The sequence below is a fragment of the Mesocricetus auratus genome, unplaced genomic scaffold, assembly GCF_017639785.1.
Source record: "Mesocricetus auratus isolate SY011 unplaced genomic scaffold, BCM_Maur_2.0 Super-Scaffold_100003, whole genome shotgun sequence".
NCBI lineage: Eukaryota > Metazoa > Chordata > Mammalia > Rodentia > Cricetidae > Mesocricetus > Mesocricetus auratus.
The window spans coordinates 103,007,247-103,018,877 of NW_024429188.1; the positions used below are offsets into that span (position 1 = coordinate 103,007,247).

At 41.8% G+C, this 11,631-nt stretch overlaps 1 protein-coding gene across 4 annotated transcripts in view; it reads left to right on the plus strand.

The window, feature by feature from the left end:
• The window catches only part of Slc9a6 (solute carrier family 9 member A6), a 69,252-nt gene extending 62,850 nt beyond the window's left edge, over nucleotides 1-6,402 (plus strand). For all 4 annotated transcript variants that reach the window (XM_040744646.1, XM_040744645.1, XM_040744643.1 and 1 more), the window contains 2 exons: nucleotides 2,872-2,977; nucleotides 3,779-6,402. In XM_040744646.1, coding sequence (XP_040600580.1) covers nucleotides 2,872-2,977; nucleotides 3,779-4,051 — 379 coding nt within the window. In that variant the 3' untranslated portion in view covers nucleotides 4,052-6,402. The remainder of the gene's footprint in view (nucleotides 1-2,871; nucleotides 2,978-3,778) is intronic.
• The last annotated feature ends 5,229 nt before the right edge of the window (nucleotides 6,403-11,631 follow it).

The following is an 11,631-nucleotide window of genomic DNA, read 5'->3' on the forward strand; positions in this document are numbered from 1 at the left end:
TGAGCTACAGCTGCAGCCCCAGAACAGCTGGTTTGCCTTCCAGAAGCAGAATATAAAACCTGCCTCTCTCCATAAGTGTAGTGGCGAGGGACATTCTCACCAGTGAATTCCTTTGCAAACCCAGGGAACCAGTAGGCACTGGTTATTGTAATAACGGATGTATGGAGGAAATCCAGAGCCTAAATGACATGGCTCATTTTTTAGATATAGATTTATTTGTGGAGGAAACTTTAGTATTTGATGTCCTTGAGTTAAGTTGGAGAATTCTGTGGAGGTTATTCCTTGCTTGGGTGGAAGCCTTAGAGGAAAGCATGAGATTGAAATGAAACAGTGTTCTTGACACCACACTTCGTTAGAAGCTACCTTTCCCCACTGGGGCAAGAGGAGAGCGTATCTTTTCTTTCTCAGCCTTTCTAAAGACCAAATACTTGCTATTCAGAATGACTTTGTGATAAAAAAAAAACTTGTACATTTAGACAAAATACACTTGCCCTCATGATTAGAAGCCACTGCTTACTATACTCTGGTTACTAGGTGTTGACTTCCATTCTTTGCAAGTACTTTAAATTACTGTGTGCATACAAAAATTCAAGCATATCTGAGGCATTAAGGCTCCCATTAGGGAGTGAGAGCCTGGGTTTTTAAATTGTTTAAGGATTATGTCATTACTTTTGGCTCCATTACCAGCATCTTGGATGTATGCCCTTCCCGTATCTCTTGGGGCTTTTCATTCCTCCTATTTAACATTTTTTAGTTTTGTAGAATAAAATGTACATTTTCAAAATTCAAAAAATAATTTAAATGATTCAAGTTTAGAAAAAGAACTTAGTTTCCTGTATAATCTTGTAGAAGTAAAACCAAAATCTAAACTCTAGTAATTTTAATTCCCAGAGCCCTGGTAGAATTAATTATTCATCAGTCTAGATTTCAGTTATTTTATTTAGCAAGGTTGTCACAATAGAGTTATGATTTAAATATGATGTATGCAAATCTTAAGAATAGAGTTTAATGAATTTTGACCATGTATCCCTGTGTACCGACTGTCCATTTAAATGCTGGTGTATTTATAGCACAGTAGAGGGTACCCTGTGTTCTCTTCAGTCGGTAACACCTTCCCTAACTTGCCCCACAGAGCAATAACTCTGATTCTGAGTGCCACCAGCATGAATTAGGGCTAGCTGATTTTGATTTTCATTTAAATAGATCATATTTATTCTTTTCATGTCTTTGTTCCTTCACTGACATCTGTGTAATTTATCCAGAAGGCTATGCAGAACAATAATTCAGCGAGCTGTGGTCCAGATGTTGGGCATTGTGCATAGCAGAGAAGCATTGTACCTCCTCAGTCCTTGTTGACAAAGCCTCGCTAGTTATCCTAGGCTAGCCTTAAACTTGGGATCCCATGTCTGTCCCCTTAGTGCTAGGCATACAGGCACTTTCCCTCATGCCCAGCCTTTTCTTTATTTCTCTAACAAGCACAAGACTCTTTAGAGTTTTCTTTTGGCAGATTGTTGGGTAATTTGGTATAACAAATCCCTGTTCAGTACTACTAAACAGAGCCTTGGTCATGTTTATATCAATATTCTGAGAATTTATCATTTCTGTTTTTAGTGGCTTTGTGTAGACAGAGTGTGCTTATAGAGAGCTTTAATCTTTGCATGGAATTTATTAATGTAAGCATGGGTGAATGGTGTCTTTTGAAGACTTATTTATGTGTGTATTGTGTGTAGGTGTGTCAGGAGAAGGAATACGCTATGGAGAGCAGAGGACAAAATGCAGGAGTTGGTTCTCTGCGACCATGTGGACCCTGGGGTGGGACTCCATTTGTTAGACAAATGCTTCCACCATCTGAGCCATCTTACTAGCCTCAAAATTTTGCCTTTAAAATGTTTTGAGGTGAACTTGCTGTGTATCCCAGTGCCCTTGAATTTACACTTCCAGGCATTGAGATCACAGGCACGCACTGCTATATGTAGCTAATAACCTTGGTGTGGTCTGGAGATTGACCCAGGGCCTTAAACATGCTAGGCAAGTACTCTACCTCTAGGCTACATGCCCTGGGTTCTCATTTTATAATGTCCTTTCTCCATTTGATTCTCCGCGTTTTCCTCTTTTTTTCTTTCAATTGCCATGAATTACCAAATCTGATGAAATGAGGATCTATGATACAGGAATTTATGATTCATAGTTTGTTGATTTGATTTTTGTAAGTCTTGGGATTTCGTTTTTCTTTCCTCCTTCACTTTGTAGGAAGTGAAACAGCATGATACAGAAATTCAACTCAGCATTCAGGAGCCATCAGAATCTATGATAAGTGATCAAAGCCGTTTTTATTAGTATATGCTACTGTAATACTTATTCATCCCTCTGAACACCATCATTCTTTGCTTTCTCTTTCATTTTCTTCAGTACCAAACTCAGGATAAGCTTTTGTTCCTTTAATCCCTAAAAGCAGAAAAGCAACGGGATGTCATACAACAGGCTCATAAGTAAAAGCTAGCAGATATGTTCCCATTTCCTTAATTGTGGGACTTGAGGTGGGTCATTGACCCCTCTGTGTCAGTCTCCCTGTGTGTAAAATGAAGATAATGAAAAGGTCTCGCTTTGCTGTCTCCCTGCTGTAATATGGCAGTGAGATGAACTCGCACATGTAAACCCTTCGCCAGCCTCTTGAAGAGGTCAGCATGCTGTGGCATTGGTTATCTTAAATTGTATTATTTGTGGCTGAGGTGTAGTTTAGGAGCAAGTAGAGCACTTACATGGCCTGGGCAAATCCCTGGGTTTGCTCCCCAGTACCCCTGAAACAACAAGTCCCTGTTCTCTTAAAAGTAAAGAAATGAGCACCCCCCTTCCTTAACCATACCTTCTCAGCTACCTGAAGCCTCTGCTGACCCACAGTGGGCCTCCTCTCACAACCACACTCCCAGCCTGCTGTGGGCCCATCGCCAGGTGCCTCACCAGCCCCCAAGCGTATGAAGTAAGTGCCATTTGTTTATTTACTTACTGATGTTGTCTTGAGGCAGGATCTTGCTGTATGCTCACGCCGGCCTCAAACTGGGATTACAGGCATGCACTACCTTGCTCCAAAGTAAGTGGCTTTTAGTACTAATTGGATTCTTGTTGGGTTTTTTTTTTTCAAGACAGGTTTCTCTGTAGCTTTGCAGCCTGTCCTGGAACTTACTCTGTAGACCAGGCTGTCCTCAAACTCTCAGAGATCCACCTGCCTCTGCCTCCCGAGTGCTGGGATTAAAGGCGTGAGCCACCACCACCTGGCTGCATTAATTGAATTTTTTAGGAAGTTTCATTTAGCTGTTCCATGGGTTAGAGCTCTGGTTTTATTTTATTTTGGTTTTTTTTTTTGATTTTTCAGGACAGGTTTCTCTGTAGCTTTGCAGCCTGTCCTGGAACTCACTCTGTAGACCAGGCTGTCCTCAAACTCTCAGAGATCCGCCTGCCTCTGCCTCCCGAGTGCTGGGATTAAAGGCGTGAGCCACCACCACCTGGCTGCATTAATTGAATTTTTTAGGAAGTTTCATTTAGCTGTTCCATGGGTTAGAGCTCTGGTTTTATTTTATTTTGGTTTTTTTTTTTTTTGATTTTTCAGGACAGGTTTCTCTGTAGCTTTGCAGCCTGTCCTGGAACTCACTCTGTAGACCAGGCTGTCCTCAAACTCTCAGAGATCCGCCTGCCTCTGCCTCCCGAGTGCTGGGATTAAAGGCGTGAGCCACCAACGCCCAGCCACTTAACTACTCTTAAACCTTATATTGTTTCCATTTAGAACCAAGAGCAACTGAAAGATGATGACTCCGATCTTATTCTCAATGATGGTGATATCAGTTTGACATATGGGGATTCTACTGTGAACACTGACTCCGCAACAGCTACTGCCCCAAGGAGATTTATGGGCAACAATTCCGAAGATGCCTTGGATCGGGAGCTTACATTTGGGGACCATGAACTAGTCATTCGTGGAACACGCCTGGTTCTTCCGATGGATGATTCTGAACCAGCGTTAAATTCATTAGATGATACAAGACACAGTCCAGCCTAAGCTTTCTAATACTCACTCAGTGGTTTGTAAACTTTGCACATGTGATTGTGAAGAAGTGTGTACTACCTACAAGTCCTAGTGCATGTCTCCGAATGTGTAAGCTATATAAATGCTATTTATATAGCATAGGAAGAATATAAATACCCTGTACAAGGCAGGTTGTGAACAATCTGTTCTCTTAAGTTTTGCTGGCTGTACTACATTGGCCGGATCGCTTTTAGAACGTTCCTTTTACAGTAATGATGTGTGTTCTGTTAGTTTTATGTTTCGGTTAAAGTATAAAAAGTGACAGATTGACCCTTTCTTATATTTATCTGACACTTAACCAGAGTACTAAGTTCTTGTGATGTGAATTCATTTGTGTGTGGCAGGGAAGGGGGAGGGGAGGGGAAGCTGTTATTCCCTGGGGAACCTAAGGAGGAGAGGGTCCTTTGTTTGAAAACTTTTGTTGAGTGCTGCTGCCTTTGTCATGACTTTTTTTTCCCTTTTCTCTGGTGGCCCTTTGTGGTGCAAGGAGCTGATGGCATTTTGATGTCTCCCCATTCAGGTTGGGGACTGAAGTGTGGGGGCTGTTTTCCCCCATTGGTGTGAAAGAACACTTCTTGACTACAGTACATTGATGCTCTGAGAAAGAAGGCTACAAATGACCTTATTTCTTTTCTTTCACACCAAGACCGTAGGGATTGCATCTAGCTGGCTTAGCCAAAGTATAGGTATATATAGTTCAGGGCACTTGTTACAGATTTGGGGGCACTGGAGCAAGTGGACAATGGGGCATAGGGTGGTGATGGTGGTCTCTCTTCCCACATATGTAAATATTTGATACCAGTAAGTTGAAATAGGAGATGTCATTGCTGCTGCTTCATTTTTGACTATGTTCTTTGTGTGTATAGTAAGCCTTGTCATCAGAAGTTTTTTATATCAATTTAAATCGCTGCTCTTCAGCAGCCAAACAGGAGCAAAATGTAAAATTTTTAAACTTAAGATGTTTAATGGTCACTTGTTAGTCCGTAGTTGATGTTAAAAGTTAATTTATGAACCCACGATTGTTCGATACTACATACACCAAAGAGACCCGTAAGAGAAACACAGTGCTCTGCAGTGTCTTTGAAAGGATTCTCTTTTGTGTAAAGTAGGTGTAGTTGTCTTCATTGTCATATTACTTTTTAGTATTAGACACCTAAGCTGCCATGTGTTATTTTTGATAGTTTTTGAGGAAGAGCACAGAACATTTTTTCATTTCCTAGTCATAGTGTGAAAGTAGTTTCTATTTTGTAATGCTGCAAATACCTAAAGGTACACTGAACACTTGGAAGGGGAATACTTTTTGATGCTGATTCTGACCTGTTCGAGATTCAGGAGGGAAAAATACAAACTTTGTGGATTTCCCCCTCTCAGGTCTCAGTAGCATTGCCTTAAACCTAATCCAATTAGAAAATTGATTACTTATGTGATGTTCAAATTTTCCACTGAAAAATACCCTTCCAAGCAAAACATGCACTTACTCTCCAAAAGGGTTCTGTGCCATTGTAAACACTCCTGGAGATGTTAAGGGAATTCTAATGTTGTACCATCTGTGGCAGCCTTGACTCTTGGCATGGCCATTTGTTATGTAGTGGTAGTGACTTCCTGCTATGCAGGAACTTCTCCTGTGAAGTGAATATTTTATATGATGTGTGGCTCTTCATGCAGTAAATAATTTCTTGTTAATGTATGTTTGGGGGGGATTGAATGTCAGCATCATTGATCCACACAGTCATTCAAATTGTAAAACGGTATACAGTAATTTAACTACTATCTTTTTCATTCTGTCAGGTTACTGAGCTCACAGTATGAAAATGACTATAAATACTTAGCATGACAAACTATGTAACCTGTCTCTTTCCGCATGCATAAGACTTCTCATTAAGGACACTTGTAATGCTATAGTCCATAAAATCTGCCATCAGTACTTTATCAAAAGGGAAGCAAGCTTGTGCTTATGTCTTCCCCCTCTCTCGTCTGTGTACACAGCCCCATGTTGAGACAGCCATTGGAATGGAAGACCTGAATGAACTTTGATGAAGTACAGTCTGAGTTACCATCATGCATGAGTGAATTGCTCTCTTGGACCTGTTTTTCTGTTGTTTGTGGAATCTACATGTTTGATAGACTTGAACATTGCATCTTTCAGAGTTATTTTTTAAGATCTCCTGGCATTTATCCTAGTCTGTGTTTGGCAGTGTGCTGTTAAAGTACTAGACTTCTAATCTTTATGTGAGTTTTGTTTCCCTTGGAGTACTTGGAAAGATGTTATAGTGGTTTCTTTTAGGAAAATCTGTCATTAAAAAAAATTATAGCCTTGCAAATAACCACTGTTATTTGAGTCACAGCTTATTCTAGAGAGTCATAAAGAATGCTGACTTCATTTATTTTTCTACCTATATACATACTGGAAAAGGGGGAGAACCGGTGTTTTAAAAAGAAACTGAACAGTACTTAACTTATGAGGTGGCAGAGTTGGGGTGCTTATAATAAGAGTGAATGTATTTGCTTATGGTCACAATTGGACCATTTATGAAATACTGGTCAAAAGCATCCAGTTCCATTACATTGATTTGTAGCCTGTTAGTGCAGTACCAGAGAATGTCATGAGAATAGTTGCATTGTACAGCAGGTGGGATAGTGGTGAATTGGGGTAGATAGAAAGTCAGCTCCAGGTTTGTCCTTCACATTAAAGGTATGTTTCTCTTTGTACATGAGATGTTTTGTGGTTTAGAGTTTGCATAGTCAGGGTTTTCTACAGGAACAAAACTTGAAGAATTTATATGATTTAATTAAGAAGAAAAAAAATCTCTCACGGGTATGACCAGCCATGTGGGTTTTAGTTAATTAATTCCAGATGTAGTCAAGTTGACAACCAAGAATAGCCACCTGACAGCAACATTAATATATATGTATATATAACCATTCTAATAAATCCTGTGTATATTGTGATGTATATGTGAGATTTTTAGAACAACTTTATATATGCATATATGTGTGTATATTTATGTATGTATATGGGATTTATTAGATGACTTACAGATTGTGGTCCAGATAGTTCAAAAATGATTGTCTACCGATGGAAGATCCAAGAGGCCAGTAGTTGTTCAGTCCACGAGGCTGGATGCCTGAGCTGGTCTTCAGTATACACCAGTGGGCTCTAACACCAGTGAAGGGATAGACCTGCCAGCAATAGCAAGCAGCCAAAAAGAGACTCAGCTTCCTTCTGCCATGTCCTTTCTATAGGCTGCCAGGAGAAGGTGTGGCCCAGATTAGACGTGGATCTTATGACCTCAAAAGATCTACATTAGAAGTGGGCTTACCCACTTCAGATGATTTAAATAATGTAAAATATCCCTCACGGGTATATCCAGCCACTTGGGTTTTAATTAATACGAGATAAAGTCAATAACAACCAGGAATAGCCACAGCAGAGTTTGCTAAGAGCAACCTTGTCTGGTCTTGTTGATGTACAAACCATGCTGTCAGTTATGCTATCCACTCCAGCTTCCTTACTTGTTGCTCGCTCACTGGGGCACAGGTGGGAAACACCACACCTAAGGCTCATGCCTTGCACCAATTCATTTTTCTCACCACACACAACCCTTTACTAGGTGTGAACAAGTGTCTTCATTAATCTGATTTAAAGCTAGAATGTAAGGATTTGGAAGAATAGGTGTTTTTGAATTAATTGGAAAATTCTCAACAGGAAGTACTATCAACATGACACTGGATGAGGCTTGTAAATAAACTGGAAATGTCAATAACAATTGTATTTTTTGAGTTCCTCTTAGGTACACATAATGTATTTACATGATATTTGTATTGTTTTAATTTTATGACATGAGTGTGCTCTCATTTTTCAGTTGAGACAGAAGTGCAGGATTTACATGACTGGTAACCCATGGAGCTGTGACTCAAATCCAGCCTCAGCCTGATTCCAAAAGTCCAGATTCTGTTGTTTAGATTTTAAGACAGAACATAACCATAAAGGTCAAGCTGGCTTTGAATTCACTGTGTAGCCTATTCTGGCTTTGAAACAAATGGTCCTCCAATCTCAGCCTCCTGAGAGATGTGATTACAGGCATGTACCACCACACCTAACATTCAAAGTCCAGTTTGTTAACCATTACGGACTCCAGGCACAGGCTCCATACTAAACTAAGTACAACCTGAAGATGTGGCATGGAGTTGTAGGCTTCAAGCCTGCTGCCCACCAACTTCCTGCCGTCAGGCCAGGGTAAAAGATGAGGTCTCAGCTCTGTCCTGAATCTCCTGCCCTGTTGGCTGCCTTACATGGGTCTCTGGATGGAAACATCCTGACACTCTTAGGCGAGGGCCCCTCCTGTATCTTATCCAATCTGTGAAGTGAAGCTGTCTGATTAGCAGCTCTGCCTTATACCCCCTTATACTGCCTCTTAGCCCGTCTTTCATGCCAGAGTGTGTGATTGTGAACAATGTCTTTGTAGTCACAAAGGATGGACTAGTGTTTTAAAAGCCCAGGTTCAAACTCAGGCCCTGCTACTGAGTGTGATGTTGACCAGTTATCTGACTTAAGTCTTTCATTCTCTCCTCTTACTCTTCAAGGGATCCAAGCTCATACTTTGAGCCACATACAGTGGGAATAGCAGCAAACAACTGAATAGCACTGTATGGAAGACATTGTCTGTCATAGCTTGGGGTACTTGGGAATCACTCCTGGAAGAAGTACCACTTGCTTTCTAGTGGTGGTGTAGTGATTTTAAGTCATAACTTCAAATGCAGTAGTCATAAAAGCTATGACCCTCCCTAGAGTGATAGCAGGGCCACTGTAATCTGGTGATACAGGAACTAAAGCTGACTTTTCTGTGTAAGTGATGCTTAAGTTTAGATCTCAAGTGTTAGGGGCCAGCTGAGTGAAGTGATGAGGACCTTTCCAAGCAGAGTGAAGTGACGTTACTTTAGCTGGGTATCTATTGAGTGACACTGTGCTATATAATTCAGCAAGAAACAAAAATAAGGCTACCCTCACAGCACTTACGCAGTTGCAAGGACAGAATCCTAGTTCCAGTGTTAATCACAGTGAGTGCCATGAGCCAAAATGTGCCCCCTGCACCCTCCTCCCTTCTACCCAGAGTAAGACAACTCCCTCCTGTATATTACCTTAAGGGCCTTTGAAAAGAAGAGCTGATAATGTCTTTCCTGAGTCTTTATGTCCCCAGGCTAAAGAACCATATTACTATCTTCTTTATTCCCGAGACCACCCTGGCTTGCTTAGTTTCTGGGGCTGCATCAACCCCTCCTAACAATTAGGAGGAAGACTGGGTCAAAGGCACCCTGCTCTCAGGAAGTCTACATTCCCTTCAGAGAAAGCAAACCATAAATGCACATGCATGAAATAATGAAAGGGTGGATCATTGGCCAGCAAGAGATGGGACAGGGGGTAAAGGGCGTGAGGAGAGGCGGTGGGAGTGGAAGAGGCGGGGAGAAGTTATAAATGTCAGCAATCAGTGGGATCATACATAAGTCAAAGCCCAGCTTTAGCTACACAGCGCATTTGGGACCAGCCTGGGGTCTCTTGTCTCAGCCTGACCCTCCTGTCTCAGACAAACAAGCCCCTGATGTAGGTAGAGAATGGGAGTGGTGCAGAGGTGGATGATCAAAGCATGCTTGTTGACAGAAAACAGAATGTCTTGTCCTTGATTCAGTTGGAAGACAGCTATAGTAGATTAGGAGAAGCAGTAAGTAATAGGACGGCAGAGTCCTAGTCCTGCTTGCCACTGAGCACTTTCGGAAAGCTACTGGAATCTCTGAGCCTGCTTCTTTGTAAAATGATGACAGATCAGAGACTCGGTGAGCATTCTTGAGCTTTTACCATATGCCAGACACTGTGGTAGGTGGTGGACTATGACTCCAGCTGCAAACAGCCGCCAGCTGTTAGGGGATCAGATGAAGTGATGTACGTCCAAGCAGTCTGACTGAGGTTGGACTTTCTGTATGGCTTTTCTGATGAGGTGCTATTTGATTATGATATGGAAAACACTTCATAGACTGTTCAGATCCTCCAGGCTGTGTTCTTTCAGAATCTGCAGTTTGGCACACTGGAAGGGTCCCAAGTGCCTGTCACAGTGAAAACTGGGCTGCCTTAGCCGTTGCTGTCACGAATGAAGCCCCAAGTCCACGAGTCCATTTTCTGGTTAATTTTGGTAACCTGAATAGTGTTATTTTTTACTATGAATCTACATTACAGTTGTAGCTTAGGAAGCCCTGCCCTCCATGGTCAGCTGCCAGTGCTGCTGGGTAGGTACTGGTAGGTACTGGGTTCTTCTCCGGGGATGAGCTTAGCCGTGGAAGTCATTTCTTTTGTTGTGATGGAAAAAATTCATTGAAAGCACTACGAGTACTTCTTGGAAATGAGGTTTAATTTCACCTGTTCTGTTGCAACTGAAGTAGTTCACTGTGCCTTTAGATACTAAATGTACAAAAATTGCTTGAGAGGTCGCCAGTTCTCAGTTGCTTTGGGAGTCACGAGGCTTTGCTGCCTGATTTTGTTGTTTATTTGAATCTCCTATACAGCTGTGTTCCCATGTGGCTCAGGCAAAAATTATATGAGCTGTTTTTCCATCTGTAAAATCTGGAAGACTTCTGTCAGATAATGAAAGTTGTCCCCCCCATTTCGGTGCTGGGTTTGTGTGAGAAGGCAAGATAATGGCAATTAGACCCCCTGGGTATGCTACAAAATTGTTTTTTTTAACACTTTGAAAAACTCAACAAAGGTCCATTTTCTAAGACGAGCCAGGAGTTTGAAATTCAACGACTTTGGCCAACCAGTATTTTAAATTCTAACTTGCAGTCAACAGACCATTAGTGTCTCATCTGAGCTGAGACTTGAGCCAGGCTAAGGGCAGGGGAAACACAACACGGGTGTTTAAACCATGGTTTGAGCCTAAAGGAGAACGCAGCAGACTAAATAAGAGCATCATAGTGGTGGGATAAGCATTAGAATGAGGTTGTTAGGTGGAATTGTGGCCCTTCACATTGCTGCAGAGTATGGGCCACCAGAAATGTCCACACCATGATCCCTGGAACCTGTGAATGAATGAGTACATGTCTTATGTGGCAAAGGGAAGTAAGGAATTAAGATTGCCAGTGGAATGATCTTGAGGTGGGAGGTTATTCTGGGCTATACAGATGGGGGCTAACTGAATTACACAGGCCCTTAAAATTTGTGAACTGTTTCTGGCCATGGTCAGAGGAGGAGAGTGGATCACAGACACAAACCCAGACACATACCATCTGGCTGGCTTTGGAGAAAGAGGAAGGGAGCTTCTGGAAGCCAGAGTGTACATCAGCCTGCAGACACAGTGGGGTTAGCAGAGCATACAGCAGCCTGCAGACACAGTGGGGTTAGCCCACTGAGAGCCTTGTCCGACTGTTGACCTACCAAGCTGTGAGATGACAAGTGGATGTTGTTTGAAGGCATTAAGCTTGTGAGAATGTGTTATGGCAGCAATAGGAAATTAACAGACTGCCTGTGAGGGAAGGAACGTTGTTTCTGTTACTGTCTCATTCAGAAT